Source organism: Mustelus asterias, chromosome 2 (assembly GCF_964213995.1).
Source record: "Mustelus asterias chromosome 2, sMusAst1.hap1.1, whole genome shotgun sequence".
Lineage (NCBI taxonomy): Eukaryota > Metazoa > Chordata > Chondrichthyes > Carcharhiniformes > Triakidae > Mustelus > Mustelus asterias.
Genome location: NC_135802.1, coordinates 91,535,950 through 91,557,766, shown reverse-complemented (window position 1 = coordinate 91,557,766; position 21,817 = coordinate 91,535,950). Strand labels below are relative to the sequence as shown.

General features: G+C 42.3%; 1 protein-coding gene across 2 annotated transcripts in view; it reads right to left on the bottom strand.

The window, feature by feature from the left end:
• LOC144509624 (histone deacetylase 9) overlaps positions 1-21,817 on the bottom strand; it is a 728,394-nt gene that overhangs the window by 75,680 nt on the left and 630,897 nt on the right. For both annotated transcript variants that reach the window (XM_078238446.1, XM_078238445.1), the window contains 2 exons: positions 19,490-19,609; positions 19,115-19,212 (listed from right to left, as the gene is read on the bottom strand). In XM_078238446.1, the coding sequence (XP_078094572.1) occupies positions 19,115-19,212; positions 19,490-19,609 (218 nt within the window). The remainder of the gene's footprint in view (positions 1-19,114; positions 19,213-19,489; positions 19,610-21,817) is intronic.

The window sequence follows — 21,817 nt, the reverse complement described above, 5'->3', positions numbered from 1 at the left end:
TTTTTAAAAAAATATTTCTACCATTTTAGTCTCACTTCACCAACTGTTAAAAAAAAATCAAAGATGGAAATGGGGGGAAGAACAGATGGAAGCTTTCGTAAAAGTTAAACAGGTCCTGCAGTCATCTGCCTTGTTGGTACCTTTTGACCCAAACAAACCCTTAATAGTGACCTGCGATGTTTCATCATATGGAGTGGGAGCTGATTTGTCCCAACTGATGCCTGATGGTGAACAAAGGCCCATTGTCTTTGCTTCAAGAACATTGTTCGGCACGGAGAGGAAATACTCTCAAATAGACAAGGAAAGTTTGCCTGCCATCTTTGCGATCAAAAAGGACCATCAGTATATTTATGGCTGGCCACAAGCCATTGTTAGGTCTATTCAGAGAAGATAAGCTGGTGCCTCCAATCGTTGATTCAAGAGTGCAAAGATGGGCTTTTTTGTTAGCGGCCTACAGTTATATGTTTCAGCATCACCCTGCAACACAGATATCACATGCAGATGCACTCAGACGGATACCTTTGCCACAAAGAGTAGCATCATTACCGATTCTTCAAGAGGTTATACTGGCTCTGCATTTCATTGACACCTTATCAGTTTTGGTAAAACACAAACTTGTGGATAGAAAAAGATCCTGTACTGGAGAAGGTAAAGAAGATGGTTACGCAAGGGTGGCACTAAAGTTAAAGTAAAGTTAAAGTTTATTTATTAGTCACAAGTAAGGCTTACATTACCACTGCAATGAAGTTACTGCGAAATTCCCCTAGTCGCCACATTCCGCTGCCTGTTCGGGCCAATGCACCTAACTACCACATCTTTCAGACTGTGGGAGGAAACTGGAGCACCCAGAGGAAACCCACGCAGACACGGGGAGAACATGCAAACTCCAAACAGACAGTGACCCAAGCCGGAAATCGAATCCGGGTCCCTGGCGCTGTGAGGTAGCAGTGCTAACCACTGTGCTACCATGCCACCCAGAAGTCAGAGTATGAGAAGTCAGATTTGTTAAAGCATTACCAAAGTAGAAGGTCAAAAATAACCTGTGAAGACGAGGTGTTATTGTGGGGATCCGAAGTTATAGTCCCACCCCAAGGGAGATGACTCCTGTTACAAGAATTGCATGACTCTCATTCAGGTCACAGTAGAATGAAGGCCATAGCCAGGAGTTACGTATGGTGGCTGGGCATTGGCTAACCATCCTTTCTGTTTCTTTGTCAATGCCCCAGATGCAAACCTCAACAGGCTTTACCAGCACCGGTGAATGTGTATCCTTGGGAGTGGTCTGGCCAACCATGGGCAAGGCTACACATAGATTTTGTTGGGCCTTTTATGGGTCATGTGTTTCTTATACCCATGGATGCATACTCCAAGTGGTTAGATGTGCAAGTGATGAAGTCAACAAAAGCCAAGTTAAGGAAGATATTTGCCATCCATGGCATTCCAGAAGTGGTGGTGACAGACAATGGCACATCATTCATGGTGGAAGAATTCCAAAAATTTCTCAAGTCCAATGGCAACCCAGTATCAACTGTGCTGGCAGAGCGGGCAGTGCAGACACAAGTCATCAATGAAAAAAGAGGCCTTTGCGCATAGCCAGTTTTCTATCATATAACACAACCCCAAATGTGGCCACAGTGGTCACATCAGCTGAGTTATTGATGGGACATTGGTTACAAATAGGATTGGACATGATATTCCTAAATTTGGTGGGAAGGTAGGGGCTAGGCAAGCCTTTCAAAAGATAAATCATGATGCGGGAAGAAAGAGCTGAGTGTTTAAAGTGGAGGATGCAGTCTTGGTTAGAAATTTTGCAGCAGGCCTGGCATAGGTGGCTGATAAAATAGTGGACAGAACAGGATCCATCTCCTACATCATGGAGGTACAAAGCTGCAGGCTTAGGAAACATGTGAGCCATCTGAGGAGGACAGCAGTATTGGACAGAGCAATCCCTGGGGTTAGTTCAAGGTTGCCAAGTCTGGCTACTGGACTTTTCGTGGAGAATGTGGGGCCTGAGTGCCAATGGATGAGGAGACGTTGGAGCCTGAAGCTGCTGAAGAGCCACTGGATCCAGGATTAATGAACCTGGCACTCTTATCTATCCAGTCTGGCCCTTAAAATACAAATGAGCCTGCCACCGGACTGAGGTGCTCTAACAGAGCCAGGAAGGCTCTGGACCTTTTGAATCATTGAAGAGTTTTCCAGAGGTTTTTCTGGATACCCTTTTTGTGTTAGAGCCTATAATGTGCCTATTAATGTTATATGTTGTTATCTGTTTCTCTTTAGGACTGTTTTAGAGTTTTTTTTGGGGGGGAAGGAGTGTAGTAGCTTGGCCCTTGAAGAGGGCTCAGGTTCCCAGGGTCACATGACCAGTGAGGACCCTACGACCCGGTGTGAAGCTGAGCCAGTCGACAGGAGGACACAGACCACGGGTTGAGGAGGGACTGGTCGTGGGAGCACAGGAATCCAGAGGAGCAGTCACACTTGTAGCCTAGTCTTACATTGATGTTCTTGTATATAATTACTCTGTTGGCAATAAAGCCTTTACAGTTGAAACTTCACCGATTTGCCCTCAATCTATTACAGTTATCCCATTAGATTCTTGAGGCAGCTATGACAGGAGGAACACAAAGGCTCTAATGCTCACACTGTGCATTGAAATAGATAGGATTTTTATGAAAGAACTGACTGTTTCTCATATTTTAGACCTTGAATTATTTCAAGACAGAACCTTTGGTAAAACATGCTGGAGGAAACAATGGGACAGGTTGTCGCGATAGTAACTCCCAGTTTTATGACCAAAACCACATGACAAGTAATCACACATTGTGTGGAATCTTTGCTGTTTTAAATCTCTATACAGAATGGCCACTTTCTACAAATGGCCCAACTATTATTGACATGAAACTGTCCCAAAATATATATTGCTGTTAGACACCAATTTATTAACAAACCATTTCCTGGTTCTGTTTTAAGTGGCAGGAAACAGCTGACAAAATAGTTTCCCTTTAACCCAAGCATAACAAAGAAACATATTTATTCTTATTACTTCTTAACATTTTAAAAACATTCTCAAGAAAGAAAGGCATTTTGCCATTCAAGCATTCAATAACAATGAATGATACTAAAAACAATTTTGATATTGAAAATTTTAGAATTTTTTACAATCTCATCCAAGCTGTTCAAGTGCGTGTGCATGAGGTGGGGATGTTGAATAGAATGATATAAATCAGGCTTTGTTTATGGGGACTGATTCCAATCGGATTGCTTGTGTGAAGGAGTGAAGGATGTCAATCAGATTGTGTATGGTGGCAGGAGGTGATGCCAATGAGTTGAGAGATGCAATCCTGGTTCACTCAAAGTTTCAGGCTTCTGATTGGTTTAAAGGGAGTGATTTTACAGGCCACCTGTGGGCAGGAAAGCAGGTGGCTGGTAAGTGGACCAGTAAAATAGGGCCCGCACCATTGGTGACGTGCTTGCCTGCCCTGATTTTATGAGCAGTGTGGAGGTGTTGGGCTACCTACCCAATTAAAAACCCTTAAGGCCACCTAAGGGCCTCATCCTGCTGTCACTCAGTAGCAGCAGAGGCCTGCACCTAACTTTCTGTGTAGCAGGTGTGACCCATCAGGCTGCTGGCTTGTGGAAGGAGGTGGGCCTCCTTTCTGAGCCTTCGGAGCCAATTGGAAGCCCTCCCCCTGCCAAACCTCGTGGCCAACTTTCCTCCCCTGCCCTGTCCATTATGCCCCTTCACCAGGGTCTGCCTGTCCAACCCCATGAAGAACTTGGACTTAGCTGAGGTCCAAATCCATTGATGAACTCCACATTAATATTCTTGCTGAAGTACTGGCTGTGGCCACCGCTCCTGGTGGTGCTGCTGGTACTATATAACTGCTGGCATCTGGATGGGCACTGCTGTCTGAAGCAGGAATTCCTTTTGGAGGGCTCACCTCATAATAATTAACACTGGCTGAACCAGCCAAGCAGAGACGGCTCACCTGTAAGGAGACCACCCTCATCATATAATTCAGCCTAATGTGTTTGAAGTGGTCAATCTAACTGTTTTCCAGCAAGTAGAACATTGGAAGTGAAGCAGGTATTAAAAACGCTCAAAAAACATAGTTTTGCTTCAAGTGCTCATTATTTAAAGATATAACTGCTACTTAATATGTGCGGTCATGTAGGAGCTTTCTTAGAGGTGGAAACATAATACTATTATTTATAAAGCAGTATCATTTAGGACTTACACGTGTGAGCGAGTGAGGTTTATTCAATTTTAATTTAAAAAAAGATATTGCCCATAATCTCTAGGAGAAATGTTAGTATATCATCTCCGAGATCCTATGTAAAATATGAATATATATGGCTGTTTAACACTTGTATTTCAATTTATGCGATGTTTGGATTAATTTAAACAAACCTATCTTGTAATAATTACCACATATACTCAGGTAAAAGTCAAGCTTCAAAGGCAAAAGTTTTAATCAAAAAGTAGGTGGTCGATAATAATTTCAAGGGCTTGAAAGCCACCCTCACTCATCATCTTACGATCGCAGAATTGTCAAGGCGGGAACTGTTCCTACCAAGCCCGCCCACAAATTAGCGCAAAGGGAGTGAAAGTGTATTTTTATTATTAAATAAATAAATAATAACCCCCAAAGAGACAGACATTCATTTGTGAAAATTCATCAAATTGATCAAGTTCATTACAAACAAAAGTCTTATATTCAACTTTATACAATTTCATTCAGTTTTTTGCCTGGTCAGTTGTCTTCACTTACATTGTTTTCCCTCCAACTAAGCTCACCATTTGACTAGCTGGCATGTCAAATTCATGGGAGTTTGATCCATTTTCCCCAATCGCAGCCAATCTATATCCATCCTTCTGTTGATGTTTGCATACAAACAGCTGAAACGTGATAAGCTTGTCATCGGGTTCTGCTGGGAGATGCTGTGAGATTTTGGTCTACTGTCACAGTACAAAATTCTTGGTGCATCGCCCCGGGTTGGCTTTGAAATCTGCAATGCCAAATTTTCTTGCTTGTTTCAGGGTGAAGATAAGGGTGGAATTCTCCCATTTTGAGACAAAGTGCGGTAGTGGGCGTCTCCAGCGGCGATTTTCCTGTTGGTGGGATCCCGCATCGCATTCTGCACTTGCACCCTCATTAGTTATGGACAGGTGAGTTCCCCTCCAAGTCACCTGGCAGCTGATTTGCCTGCCATCAGCTGGTGGGTTTGAAGGTCCCAGCGTCATCTTTAAATATCAGTCCAACACTCTCTCCAGCCCACCTGTCTTAACCAGGCCTTGCAAGATGTCAGCGACCCAAGTGAAAAATATTAGCAGCCTCAAGAAGAAGTCTGTTCCTCGATTCAACTTCCCTCCCCCAGCCCTTCACCTGTGAGGCACCCATGCACCACTTGGACTTCTACCCAACACTTCTGGACTCTTCATGCCGCTCCATCCAGTACACAATGTGGCATCCCTTTGACCCGCTTGTTTGTGAGCTTTTCATGCAGCCTTGTTGGGGTCCAATTTCCCTCCCCTCAGTCTTCCTTCTACCTTCCATTCTTCATTGTCTTCATCCACCTGCTTATTCCTCTACTTGCAATCATGAGACCTCACCCTTCTCTCCTCCGCTTGCACATCCCTTCTTATACATTCCCCCCTCTTATCTTCATCAGGCCAGCCTCCCCCCACCCTACCCCTCAATTCTCCATTCTTAGTTTCACCTTGCACTCCACCCCCAGTCGAACTTCGGACCTTCGTTGCAGTGGCTACATGAGTCCTGCAGCACTGAGCCGTACAGGCAGATATTGTGTGTGGCACCAGGGGGATGGACCTGAGTTACAGTACTGATCTGAGATAGTGTCACAGGAGGGACCAAGGGTCCAGCAGGACAGTGCTGACCATGAAGACCAATTCGGCATGGAGGTGGAGGGCAGGAACTGGTATGCTCTGGCAGAGGGGTGTACAGTGCATCAGGAGCAACACAGCACCATGGTAGTGTTGCACTGGCCCTGAACTCTCTTGCAAATTGAGGAGTGCCTTGTGCACACCACTCTTTAGCAATCTGCCTATCTGTGCAGACAGTTTCCTCCAATATCTAATGTTATTTTCTGATACTTTGAATACTCCAGCTGATGCACAGTTATTTGCCTCCTTTGCAATCTCAGTGGCTTTAGGTTTGAACTGGGCTGTGTATTTGGCATTCCTTCTTGATACCATATTGAAGGGCGGGATTGGCAGGAATGCAGCGCATACCAGTGAGGCGGTGGCCTTGACATCACATGTTGACATGAACAGAAATGAGAAGCTGAACAGCCACCCTCAATGGTCTGCTATTGTATTATCCGATCAATATGTAGCTTTGCACCAGAACGAGTTTGACTTCAGTGGTGAGCGGATGGTAAGTACAAAAAATTTGGATTTTTTGGCCAAATGTCGCTCGTCGACTTTTACACAAGATCGATCATTGCTTGAGTATGTACAATTTGTAAAGGGACCCTGTCCTTATGGGAAAAGTGTCTGGTAATTTTATTTATGAAGTCCATACATTTCTGATTCAGCTATGAATGAAGTCATAATTTTTGACCCTTCTTCAGTTAACCTTTTGTTGAAACACTCATCCATGCCTTTGTTCCCACTGTGTTTGACTATTCCAATGCCATCTCGGCCAGCCAACAATCTTCCAGCCTCTGAAAATTTAAGCTCATCCAAAACTTTCCTGTCTATATTCCAACTCACACCAAGTCCTGTTCATAGGAACAGGAGTAGACCTTAAATCCCTCGAGCCTGTTTTGCTATCCGGTGAGATTATGACTGATCTGCAACTTAACTCCAGAAACGTGCTTTTGTCCCATATCCTTTAAGAACTTGGATTAACAAAAGTCTATCAATCTCAGTTTAAAATGAACAATTAATCTAGCATCAATTAGCATTTGCAAAAGCGACTTCAAAACGTCAATCACTCTTTGTATGTAGAGATATTTCTTAATTTCAGCCCTGAAAAATCTGGCTCTAATTTGTAGCCTGTGCCCCCAGTCCCAGACTTTCCAAATGATAGAAATAATTTCTTTCTATCTATCCTTTCAAACCTTGGAAACTTTGAACAAATCACCCTTTAAGCTTCTAAATTCCAGTGAATACAAACCTAGTTTGTTGAATCACTCCTCATAATTTAATGGAGTTTTCTGCGGGCTTCAGGACCTCACCATCAGGCTCAAGTGCTTTTCAGAAGCCAGGACTCTCACTCAGCTGCGATTTTCCTTGAATTAACCAATTAATGGTCAGAAGATGGGCTCGCTATCCAATTTAGGAAGATGTGCGAGTTCGCAAAACAGGAGGCTTGGAAGTAGCAGGTAAGTGAGGAGAGAGAGGCACCAAAATTGGGACACCCGCTCCAACTTTTTAAAGATTTAAAATGGAAAATGGATCCAGCAATTGGGCCACCATTGTGGAGGATGGGTTGGGAACCTCTCCGCAAAGTAGTTTGTGGCAGTCGCTGCAACAGGCAGGTGGGGGCCCTGTAAGCCAGCGTAGTGCCCACCTCCCCCAATCCCCTCCACTGCCTGTGGGGTCCTGGATGCTGACTAGAAAACCAGATTCAGCTTCCACCAAATCCCCATCCCACTTCTGGGAAAATCACCCACAGCTGAATGGAGTTGGGGAACTCGCACGTTGATTGATGGCACTATAGTTAATGCTGTTTGCTCCTGTTCTGCCTCTGTTTGGGCCTAAAGATCCAAACCCAAGTATCAATCAGTAAGTCTGCGTTACACATCTTGAAGGTCAATATAATTTTTCTGAGGTGCGGTATCCAGAACTACTCCCAATGCCTCAGGTGTGACCTAAACAGAGCTTTCTATAGCTGAAGCATGACTTCTAGCCCCTTGAATTTGATTCCTCTAAATATGAAGGCAAGGACTTCATTAGTCTTTTAAATTATTTTCTGTACCTGTTCATGAAATCTTAACAATCTATATCCCTGAATCTCAAAGTCTTTTTGGACATGCACTGTTTCTATCTTTTCAGTATTTAGAAAGTAACTTGCTCCATCCTTTCGAGGGCCAAAGTCATTGACCTCACATTTGAAATCCATTTGTCACAGTTTGCCTATTCATTTAAACTATTAAAATTTCCTTGTGATTTTATGCTTCCTTTTACACTGCCTACAATATCGTCCATCATATGCCAGTAGTAAATTTGGACAATGTAGTTTTCCACTCCATCGTCTATGTTGTTATTATATGTGGTGAATAGCTATGGCCCAAAACATATCCTTTTAGGACATCATGAGTTACATTCAGGTTATGCGAGTACCAGCCCATTATCCCTACTCTGTCCCCTGCCACTCAGCCAATTTCCCAATCAGGTCAATAATTTATCTTCAACTTGAGCCAGCAGTTTTTTATAAAGCAGGGGCTTTATCAAATCCTTCTGCAAGTCTATATAAATGACATCCATAGACATTCCCCTATTTACCACTTTTGTCACCGCTGTGAACAATTTGATCAGCTTCATCAAGCCTGTCCAGTTTCAAAGCCATGCTTGTTCTCTGTGATCAGCTGGAATCATAGAATCTCTACAATGAAGGAGGCCATTCAGCCCAGCGAGTCTGCACCCACCACGATCCCACTCAGCCCCTATCCCCGTAGCCTCACGTATTTACCCTCCTAGTCCCCTTAGTCATCCTATACTTCTGGTCTTTAATGATTTCCCAACCACAGATATTAGGTTAACTGGTCTATAATTTCCCCTCTCACCTTTCTTAAATAACAAAGTGATATCCTACATTTTTCAATCTAAAGCAATGGTTCCCAAATCAAGATTACAGTGGGAATATCTGCAATGTTCTGAACTATTTGAGACCTCTGTGCTCACTGACTGGCAATATCTTCAATTTAAATTTCAGATCTTTGGGGGTGGATTAAAAGCTCAGCGTGGGATCGCCGTACCACAGCATAAATGTCGGGGGGGGGCAAACCCACCTGTGGTAGACTGGTTCACCCTGCTTTCCTTTTTTTATGATTGATGGGCCTTTACTGGGGTGAGACAGCAGCCTGATAGCCCTCTGTGGTCTCTGCATGCCTTCAATTCTGGCCTGATGCACATTCCTGTTTATTATCACTCCACCATTGGAGGCCCTGAACTCTTAAATTTACCCCACCTCGTTTTCTCTCTTTCTTCCTTTCAGCCTACTTGTTTGACCAAGTTTTAGGTCATCTGCCCTAATCTCTCCTCATCTAACTCAGTGTCATATTTTGCTTGATAATGTGCCTGTGAAGTACCTGGGAAGCTTCACTTGTTTTTTACCTCCAATAATAAATCCGATGAACACTTTTCCATGGCGACAATAACTTTTTTGTCACTGGAGGGTGGTGGTCAGTGAGTCATAGTCATAGAGTCATAGAGGTTTACAGCATGGAAACAGGCCCTTCGGCCCAACTTGTCCATGACGCCCTTTTTTTTAAAAACATCTAAACTAATCCCAATTGCCCGCATTTGGCCCATATCCCTCTATACCCATCGTACCCATGTAACTATCTAAATGCTCTTTAAAAGATAAAATTATACCCGCCTCTACTACTACCTCTGGCAGCTTGTTTCAGACATTCACCACCCTCTGTGTGAAAAATTTGCCCCCCTGGACACTTTTGTATCTCTCCCCTCTCACCTTAAACCTATGCCCTCTAGTTTTAGACTCCCCTACCTTTGGGAAAAGATATTGACTATCTACCTTGTCTATCCCCCTCATTATTTTATAGACCTCTATAAGGTCACCCCTCAGCCTCCTACGCTCCAGTGAAAAACGTCCCAGTCTATTCAGCCTCTCCTTATAACTCAATCCATCAAGTCCTGGTAGCATCCTAGTAAATCTTTTCTGCACTCTTTCTAGTTTAATAATATCATTTCTATAATAGGGTGACCAGAATTGCACACAGCATTCCAAGTGTGGCCTTACCAATGTCTTGTACAACTTCAACAAGACGTCCCAACTCCTGTATTCAATGTTCTGACCGATGAAACCAAGCATGCCAAATGCCTTCTTCACCACTCTGTCCACCTGTGACTCCACTTTCAAGGAGCTATGAACATGTACCCCTAGATCTCTTTGTTCTTTAACTCTCCCCAACGCCCTACCATTAACTGAGTAAGTCCTGCCCTGGTTCAATCTACCAAAATGCATCACCTCGCATTTGTCTAAATTAAACTCCATCTGCCATTCGTCAGCCCACTGGCCCAATTGATCAAGAGTGAAGATGGCAAGCCTCCTTTCCAGGTCCTTGCTGCCGGTTTCCCCTCCTCAAGTCCACCTTCGCCCACTTCCCTATCCAACATGCCTCCCCCTCCCCACCCCCTCAACCCCGTCACCCCTTTCGCCAGGACCTGCCTGATGCCCTAGAGGTCTGGGTCCATCGCTGAACAGCTCTTCTTCAGCCTAAGGTTTTACCAGTGGCCACCATTGCTTGTGGCACTGCTTATTTTTAAAAATTTATTCTTGGGACATGGGCATCGCTGGCTGGCTAGCATTTATTGCCCATCCCTAGTTGCTCAAGGGCAGTTGAGAGTCAACCACATTGCTGTGGCTCTGGAGTCACATGTAGTCCAGACCAGATAAGGATGGCAGATTTCCTTCCCTAAAGGACATTAGTGAACCAGATGGGTTTTTCCGACAATGGTTTCATGGTCATCAGTAAATTCCTAATTCCAGATTTTTTAATTGAATTCAAATTGCACCATCTGCCGTGGCGGGATTCGAACCCGGGTCCCCAGAACATTAGCTGAGTTTCTGGATTAATAGTCTAGCGATAATACCACTAGGCCATCGGCTCCCCACTGGCACTACAGAGCTGCTCTTCTCTGATTGGTTGGCAGCTCTATGAGGCAGGACACCGTCCTGAAGCAGGATGGAAGCTTCACCTCATAATATTTGAAGGCTGAAAAGTTAAAGAGATGGGTGAGCAGATTGTCAGAAATGATGGGAGCAGGATTGCCTCCACTTTTACGCTTGCGATCAAGGCCACTGCTGCCAGGATTAAATTCAGCTCAATAAAACATTACAGAATGGTAGAAAAAGTATTAATGGGAATGTAATTCCACTCGAATGCTCACACTGTCTTCATTTAAAAAATAGAGCTTTGAAAACCGCGGATATGCTAAAGTTATGGTGGACATTAGGGAGTAGCAAACACAGAAATTTACCCCAACACCATAACAGATTCAATCAATGACAATGAAGCGGCCATATATACAGAGCACAGAGTGGGCTTTTCTCTTTAACACCTGGGCATTAAGCATCAGCTGGGTGCAGCTTGCAGAGAAAAATCTGGTGGGAGGCCTGCATGCTAACAAATTCTGCTGGATTCCCCTACCATGTTGAAATTACAAAAAACACTATGCCCCAACACTGCTTTCATACAGCTCAAATACTTTATAAGAAGGAGAAATGTTTCACACCAGTGGGCAATAATTCATCAGTTGGGAGCAGAAAGGATGAGAATGGCTAAGTTAGCAGAGTGGTCATATGTTGCTGGAAAGCAGGAAAGGGTGGGCTCTCTCCATGTTCATGAGCATGAACAGATAAACTAAAAAAACTTACTAATGAGGTAATCAGGTGCATACTTGGGAAAACATTTGAAAATTAAAGTTGGAAGGTGAAGTTCATGTATGGCTGGCAATGTGTAACGTCGATGTAACGCTTGTGAAGTGCTCTGTCATGTGAAGTTGTTTTGTATGGCACACAAAATACTTGAAAGTATAGGGTTGCAATAAATTTTTGTTAAAAGTTTTTTTTAAAGAAGGTTTCAACCAGTTCATTTATCCCCCTGCCTTTTTCCACGGTGACCTTTACCCTTGCTTTTCCTAAAATCTGAAAACAGCCAATGTTGATGAAACATATAATGGCTCCTTTCCTGTGCAGTAAAGTCGGCTGTAAAGTCTGGTAATTAAGGTAACCAAGGAGGCTGAGCCCAGCAGGCTAATGGTGCACCAAACACTTTTATAACTTCAAACGATATCAAAGTCACAGGAGTGGGCTCAGAGTTGAACTGGTTTGAATTAAGCTCACTTCCACACGCTCTGCCCTAAGAAAGCTCCAAACTTCTGGATTTCATTAGAGCCAATTATCTTATCTTTTTCATCTTAGGCCTGACCCTAAGGCTGGCAGGCAGCGAGTCAGTATGTTTGTGTGGTTGTTTAAGAAAGCCTGTAGTCATTCAATGTCCCGAGGACCTGCTAATTAAAACACTTACCCCCTGCCTCTGATAATTAAATATGATAATAATGCTTGTCCAAATAATTTTCCTTATTATTTTCATTAATTTTATTGTTTATCCTATAAAACATCCTTAACTAGTTATTTTTATGGTCCATTCACACAGTGCAATCATGAAGGACCAATTGTTCATATTTTGCATTTCATATTTATTCTCAATGTCGAATTCCTGATTAATTGTACAACGCCGCAGCTGTATAAGTTTTAAGGCCTGAATTTAACCCTGCTTGTCCAACAGGAATGAGATGTGAAGGGTTATAACTTTCTCTTCTCTAAACAGAACAACCCCAACTTTTCCCATCTATCCGTGTGACCAAAGTCCCTCATCCCTGGAACTATTTTTATAAATCTTTCCTGCACCCTCTCTAAAGCATGCACAGTCTTCCTCAAGTGTTGTGCATTGAATTGGACAAAATATTCCAGTTGAGGTCGAGCCAATGTTTTGTAGATACATCATAATTTCCTATGAAATGCCTCAATTTATATACATCGAATCATGTATGCTTTTTTAATGACTTTCTCAAGCAGTCCTGCCAACTTCAATTATATGTGCATCTATACCCACTGATCACTCTGCTCCTGCAACCCCTTTAGATTTGTATCCTTATTTTGTATTACCTCTCTTTGTTCTACACACCAAATTATTTCATTTCCCACTTTATTGGCTTAAAGGGGATACAGTAGCATAATGATAATGTCACATTGACTAGTAATTGCAAGGCCCAAACAAATAGTCTGGGGACATGGGTTCAAATCCCATCATGGAAATTGCTAACATTCAAATGTAATTAATAAATCTGGAATTGAAAGCTAGTTTCAGTGATGGTGACCATGAAAGTTCCATCAATTGTCATGAAACCCAATATGGTTCACGAATGTCTGCCTTCAGGGTGGCACGGTGGCACAGTGGTTAGCAATACTGCCACACAGTGCCAGAGATCTGGCGGTGTCTGGGTAAAATAATCTTCCGGAGAGTCAGTGCAGTCTTGATGGGCCAAATGGCCTGCTTCTGCACTGTAGGGATTCCATGATACTTTACTCAGTCTGGCCTTCATGTAACTCCAGACCCACTACAATGTAGTTGATTCTTAACTGCCCCTTGAAAAGGCCTAGCAAGACATTCAATTCATGGGCAATTAGGGATGGGCAATAAGTGCTGGCCATGTCAAAGACACCCACATCCAGTCAATGAATAAAAAAAAAATCATGTGCCTGTTAATTCCAATTAATTTATTTTTAGTAGGTTTCCTTGTAGGTTCAAAGTTGGATTTACCCTAAAGGAAACCCAGTACCTCCTCTGTCACCCAGATTCCCTACTTTGATCCCGTTGCCCACCTCTTCACTACACCTCACCATTTGCCTTTGTGGTGGGATCTCTTTCTTTGGATTCCCTCCAGCAGCCTCCTGGTGTTTGAGGTCACACTCATGCCTGTGGAATTCCTTTCATTCTTGTCAGGTATGGTTGGGAGTCAGTTTCAAAAATTGGTAGTCAGGCCCAAGATTTTAAAGAACCCACGCATCATGCCAGTACCATCCTGGGTGTTCCAATTCACAACTGGATGGCATGGTGGCACAGTGTTGAGTACAGCTGCCTCATACCTCCAGAGATCTGGGTTTGATTTCCATTTTGTGTCACTGTCTGTGTGGAGTTTGCACATTCTCCCCGTGTCTGCGTGGGTTTCCTCCGGGTGTTCTCACAGTCCAAGGATGTGCCAGTTAGGTGCATTGGCCATGCTAAATTGCCACATAGTGTCCCAGGATGCGTAGGTTAGAGGGATTAGCGGAATAAATATGTGGGGTTACGGGGATAGGGCCTAGGTGGTATTGTTGTCAGTACAGACTTATGGGCCGAATGGCCTCCGTCTGCACAGTAGATTCTATGATTCCAAGAACTGGTCCTCATATGCCTCATTTATATCCTGAGGTGAAATCAAGCCTATTATGTTCAATTCAATTAATGAACTACTCAAAATTCAAAAGGTTTACAGAATCAATTTGCTCAAAAAAAGAATCAGGATCTAATGTGCCATTTGATAAATTTAAGTTTATTGAAATTGCCCCTTTATAACCTCTTTTGCATTGAAAACAATGACAGTTTGATAGCATAACATCTTGTAGACTCTGAGGACAAAATTTCCTCTGCACATTCCAACCATTCATTCAGTTGGAATGGGAACAAGTATACAAACTCTTTCTACTGATAATTTATTCTATCTTAACATAACACCCACTTAGATGTCAAATTTTACTAGAAGCAGGCTGAAGTTATTGGCAGCATAAGCTGGCTGAAGGTGAAAGCATTGTCCTGTAGTGTTAAATGCACAATGTACCTTTGGTTCCCAAAGAGCTATTCAATGCTGTCAACATGCACATTGAAATCTTTTGGTGTCAATTTTCACCTTCACTACCTGGATGGTTATCTGTTGACAGAATGGATTGTATGGGCATTATAAAGCATACTTAATTTGCATCCCAGAGTTGTGGGTCACATTGCTGGAAAAGATGTGCTACATTGATTGAAGTGGACCTTGGGTAGATTCCTGAAAGAAGATGAGGTTCATCATGAAATTGGTTTGCTGGGACACTGGGAAATCCTATTGACAGCGGCGGGACCAAAACATCCCTCCAACGGTGAATAACGCACCTTCTCTCACCGCGAGAAACATGCCATGGGGAGGCCAGAGAATTCCCCACACTGCATTTGCATGTTTAGGATTTTTAACATTATGGCTGGGATTTTTCACTCCTTTCCCTACCAGTTTATTCCTGTGGCGGATGGGGCAAGCCATTGGCCATTGGCAAGATCTTTCAGTCCTGCCAAAGTCAATGGTCTTGCGTTGCTCGCCAATGGCTTTGCTTTTATCATTATTAACCTGTACTGGAAAGAAAATCACTGTTACAGCTTCACTCTACAGCCAGAATGAACAAGATGACATTATCGTGAAGGAATATTCTCTCCATATAGTGGTTACAATCAAAGTTATATGGCTCATCTGCTATGATGTTTCAGTTTATGACCTTAACATATTTACCACTTGAATTATCAGGATGACTGAAATGCTCATGTGCACAGAAATCAAAAAAAACCTTCATCCATCTTTGCTGAAGTTATTTGAAAATAAATTGGTGACAATCCACCTCTCTGCTGTGAAAGTAGCACATATGCATAATGTTCAATCACAAATGAACAGCAAGGTTTGAAAATGGAGGCATAAACAAAAGGTGATCCTTGCATGCAGGTGAAAACACATAATTCTGAAATTTATTGCACTGTTTAATATTTAACCATAACAGTTCATCAAACACTAGTCATTCAAGTGTTTGAATGTGTATCAGAGTAATCAGAGCACCAGTGACTAATTCCCATAATAAGGCTTTCTTACTTTATCTTATGTATCTCATGGCGCATTTTCCAACTTCCTAACAGTGCCTACATAATGATAAGTTCAATGGCGATAAAACAGAGAAAAGAAATTGACTAGGAGAATGTGAACAGGCTATGACACACTCAAATGGTTTAAATAGCATCACACTCAATCATTCAACCCTAAAAGAAAACTGCTTGCAACACATTCTCTCAAGAAGAGTTTCTTTGTTAAATATAACACAACAGGCCGGTTATATTTTTAAATAGAATATCACTGTGCAGTGTTCTCAGTGGATTTGTATCGTTCATTGACCAGCATTCTCTGATGCTGTATCCCCCGCTACCGCTGCCAGTGAAAACAAAGAACTTGGTGCTCAGTAAAACATCCTTCACTGCAGTGGGACCAGAAAATCCCAGCCGCGGGCGAGTTCAGAGAATTCTGGCCATTATCCTTACTAACCACCATTCAAACCTTTAATTTGTTCCATCTACACGTAGTTTTGTGTTATGAAGATGGAAGATTGGTGCTTAGCAACAATATGATGTTTGACAAGAGCTGGGATTTCCTCCAATATCGGCAAAGGCCGATGTCGGATAGGAAAAGCAGCATCAAAGCTGCCAATGATAATGGCAACTTTCTCTGCCATATAGTCATAGAGTCATAGAGGTTTACAGCATGGAAACAGACCCTTCGGCCGAACATGTCCATGCCACCCTTTTTTTAAACCCCTAAACTAATCCCAATTGCCCAAATTTGGCCCATACCCCTCTATACCCATGATACCCATGTAACTGTCTAAATGCTTTTTAAAAGACAAAATTGTACCCTATCGTGTAGCACTTAGGAAAATCAACTTGGAGTCATGGGTTCCACGACTATTGCTGGCCTTTCCATCAAATCAGACACTTGATAATCCAGGTGCCATTTTTAAAGGTCACCCCAGTACACAGCTTGCAAACCAGGAAACAATCTTCACCTAATTGCACCCACCCACACCCTGGCACCCCCTCCTTGGCTGCCCCACAGCACTCCCCTCCGTACCAAGCTGGCACTATCCAGGCATTACCCACTCTCCCCTGAGAACTGGGCTCACTTCTGAGCTTTCCTGGGAGTATTGCTCGCCAGGTGCATACCTTCTGAGACCAGACACCTTCACGCCGTTCTGCCATCACATGCTTTGGATGGAACCTTTGAACTTGGGGGTATAATCCAGAGTATGGACTTGATAATTATATGTTAATTTCTTATAATGAGGCTTCCAACATTGAATGTCAGGAAACGTGACCCATCACTGACGGAGGGAGGGGACTATCGCTTCCTGTGAAATGTGACTTTGGCCTTCTCGTGATATTTTCCACTCCTGTCGCTGAACGCGCCCAATGTGAATTTGAGCGGAAAATCCCTGGGAAAACTTATGATGTGTTCAGCTGAGTGTTGTACTGTGAACCAGCACAATTTTACAGAGGGTCCTGTACACATTATGCACATTGTGTGTGACACCATACAGTCAATTTAGTTTCCATTTGGTTGAATCTGAAACAAACAGCACTCAACAATGCATCATGTCTGGGAGGATTCTGCCTGACTGACCTCTTTGATTTCTTCAATGAAGCAACAACCCAAGTCAACTGTGGTAAACCCTACAATATTATACATTCAATCTTCCAAAGCACATTTGATAAAGTTCCACATGAAAGGTTGCCAATTAAGCTCAAAACTCTGGAGATTCAGAGGAAAACGTACGTTTGAATAAAAAGCTGTCTGACATTTAGGAAACAATAGGTGCTGGCTCTAAAGAGAGTAACAGGGTGGGAGGTTGGAGTGAGGTTGAGGGAGGCGGGTAAGTATTGAATGGGATGCCCTAGGACTCATTAGTAGAACCAACTCTGTTTCCAATTTACATCAATGAGTTGTATTCTGAAACCCAATGCAAATTAAATAAATTTACAAATGATACTAAATTAGGAGGAATGTTTGACTTGACAGGGAAGATCAGAAAATGCTGAATGAGCTGAACAAAATATAGGAGTGGCACATCGAGGCAGATGAAATTTAATACAGATGAGTGTAAAGTGTTGAATATTGAAAGATATAGCGAGCAATATAAACACTACCTGAACGTATTGAAATAGCCACGGATGAAATTAACGGAGAACTGGACTGGACACTCATCGTATTCAAACAACAATGCCACAATCAACAGAGGCAATAGGATATTGAATTACATAACAAATCAGAAGAACACTAGTCAGGCAGAGTAGTAATCAAACTGTACGATGCTCTGGTTACATGCCATTTTGAGTACTGAAACAAAAACAGAAAATGCTGGAAAGTCTCAACAGGTCTGACAGCATCTGTGGGGAGAGAATAGAGCCAACGTTTCGAGTCTAGATCACCCTTTGTCAGAGCCGATTTTACTTTTATTTTGAGCACTAAATCGAGTTCTGGATATTGAGGAACAAGGAAAACAGTCAAGTGCTGGAGATGGTGTAGGGAACAGCCACAATACTGAAATCCAGGAGGAAATTTTAACCCCCAAAAACCTGGTGGATTTGTATCAGATGGGAGATTAAAATGCTCAATAACTGAATCTCAACCCCGATCTATTTCCAATCCACCCACTTGCAGTTTTAACAAGCTGGGGGGACGTGGCATCAGAGGACAACCATTCACTCCCTGGAGGAGGCTTGGCAATTTAAAGTTTATAATGAGGCTGCATGTCTCATATTATCATATTTATCCACTATTTCAAACGTAACTCTGTGCATCCCAGTTTCCCAAACCTTCTGAAAACTAACAGCTACAGAAAGGTGAGGATTGTTAGATCAAGGAGATAAGCCTCATTCCACTTACCTGTTGGATTCAATGTACCTTGAATTGCCAACCCCCCTACGGTTAGACACCCTATTCCAAAGTTATGCAATCTCTCCTTGACCTCGTGTCTGCTGAGGTCTCCCATCTTTCCACCCCAACTTCCAAGGCTTCCATCCTCCAACCTCCAAAGTGATTGACCTCTCTCTCTGCTTCCCCCCACCTCTCTAATGCCTCCCCCACTCTGCTCCCCCTGCCCCATTTAGGAACTGGAGCCCACCTCACACCCTGGGTGAGGGCTCAAACCTACCTGGTTCTTCAACCTCTTCCCAATGCTCCTATCAAGCTGGAAGCCAAGTTGGCCTATCAATCAGGTTGATTTTCAGGCAGGGAAACTACTAGTAATGGCACACGTGTGCTGTGGAGCTAAAACTCCAGAGAATGTGGGTGAACCCCCATATGTGACCAGACCTCCCCATTCTTACTGGGTGGAAAGTTAAAACCTCCCCTTTCCCCATCCTGCCCCTCTGCCCCACCCATCCAATGTGTACACATTTACTTTGAGTTAAAATTTTACACACTTTTCCAATGACCTCTATGTGAAGCTATTTAAAAGAATACATTTGCTTTGAACTTAACCAAATATTACTACAGGTGGGAACACACCTGAAAGCTGTAAGGTATTCCACATCTCCCATAGGGGGATTGAGACCACCTGTCCAGGCGATATTCACATTGAAGCCTTCACCAGGGCCGCTTCCAACCTGAAAATAGGACGGCACCAAGAAAGAAAAATATATATTTTTGGATAACATAGCTTTGAAACCAACATCAAAGAACATGCCAAAATCAACCAGACGATGCTTGACAAGCACTGGTTGGGGCCGTGCACTTGGTCTGTACTGGGACACAGTCCCAGTGGACAATTTTGCAATCCGCAGCAATTTAAAGTGCAACAGCGAAGAATGAGCTAATTAGGAATAATCATGCAATGCAATTAGACCAGAACGATAAAAGAGGCCGATGAGAAATGAAACCAACCTCGTCTGGGGCTCCACTACCAGGGAAAAAGTTTCCTTCATCATAACGGTGGAGGGAAATATAAAGCACGTTGGGGTCATTATAAAAGGCTTGCTGTGTACCGTTACCATGGTGAACATCCTAAAGGTGAAAGGAAACAAATGACAAATGTAATAATGTCCAGCTCTTGCTTAAAGGTCACTTTTGCCTTCCCCCTCCTCCCCCTCACAAACTTCCTGAACCTTCAAACAAATTACTCCTTAATGTGCTCATTTTTTAGGCTTGTTTCTCTAGTCAGGAAACCATAGCAAACATGCCCTGGAGACTCCAGAAGAGCAGTCACTGAGAAATTCCAGCTCTTTTCTACATTTAGATATTTATACCCTGGGTCTTTGTACTATTTGTCTCGGTGATAGAATCTAGTATCCTACTTTATGCAAGAATTTTATGACTTATTAACTGCCAACAGTTCATAATCCCTCAGGGTCAATTAGCTGCTTGAATTCGCTTCTAAAGAAAGCCAAGTGTTACATTACAGAATCTGTACTTTTTAGGATAATCAGTGGGGCACAACAATTATGCGAATTTCCAATCAACAGGAAGTTTAATTTTCAAAAGTAATGCTCAGTGAGATTTATTGCCGCAAGTATAGTTTTGCTGGAATCTTCAAAGAGACCACTGCCAAATCTGCAAGGAAGTGACAATACTTACACAGGAAGTGATGCAAAATGTAAGTTTAATAGAAGTTTCATTCCATTTACAGATTTCTCAGCTGTTGAAAGGTTTAGGCTAGTTCCTCATAATCACATTACACGTACTCCTGATGATAGATTGCTCGCAATTTTCCTTTCCCTGCATAATTACTCTAGCCTGTTGAAAAAGCATGTTCTCCTAATAAAATCCACGCAACTTTGAAAGATTTCAACTGATCAGATTATTCCAATGGCCCTAAACATTTACAAACATATTGAGGTCTCTTGAAAGGCCTTGAGGATGGTATTCTTTATCTTGTAACTGACCATAAATTTTGGTATGAAACTTCCCCCCACCGCCCTTTTCAGGGATTAAGGCTCAGAATAGTGATGATATGATTTATCACTTGCAAAAAAATTTGAGCCTGTTACAGGTGGGATTGATTATTATTCGATGCCAAGCTTGATTTCCTCTGCATTCTTTTCACTGGCTAGCTTATCACATCACCTTGTGAACTGTCAGGACAGTCAAATATAGTTTATTCATTTATCAATATTTAGTACCTTTGAACCTAATGTAAGTGCAATAATGGCAGAAAAAGGTCATATGTGTTGTTATTAAATCAGAGCTTAAATATTTGATGGAGATGTACATTATTCTTTAAAGTTAATAAGAGTTTATCAAATCTACCCAGAATCTGCTCACTAATCCAAATGGCCTGTATATTTTTATTTGCATTATATATATAATTGTGTACATTCTGAGTAATTCATGAAGATCTAGTATATTGTTATTGACGTATGCTATGGTCATGGAATTTTGCCTTTTGACTATAACATAATTACATTTTTCACAGAGTTGCCAGAAATTAGCTACAGAGTATTTTTTGACAAATTGCCAGAATCCAACATTGTAAATGTCAGCAATAGCAACAATTTGTAATAACATAATACAACATCCACTTGTGATTCACATCATCGAAAGGGAGTGCCAACCAGAAATCGGAGAATTAGATTATATGAATACTGGGAGGGAAGTTCTGAAAGATGGGGAAAGAAGCAGTGATGTGGCTAAGGAAGGGAATTACAGAAGTATAATCTGGTTGGTTGGCAACTGAAAAGTGAATGGCAGTACGTATGAGGAGGAAAGAGGACAGAGTCAGAAGATTATGAGCATAGAGTGAAAAGATGGAAGAGGTTATGGTGATAGGCAGTGAGGAGTCATGAAGGGACTTGTAAACAAGGACAAGATTTTGTATTCAGTAGACTGGGTGATTGGAATCAATTGGAGATCTTTGAAGATAAGAATGATAGGCAAGTGGAATTAAGCCAGTGGAACTACAGACAGGTTTCTATGAATGGCATCACTCACTGACGCAAAGTGCACTGAATGTTCATATGAGCCTGGCCAGCACACAATCAAAATCAAAACTTAATAAACTCTCCATGTATTTGAATAAATATTTTTAATTCTTAAAAGAATGGATATAATAGAGCCATTTACAAGCAATTCAATGATTTAAATGAATTCTACAATTTTTTTGGATTTAATTCTGGGGTTTAAAAGACTTCTGAGCCCAAAGATTCCATTATGGGTTTTAATCATTCCTAGATTTAACCATATTGTATCAGAAGGTGAATCATGAAATCTGAAGTT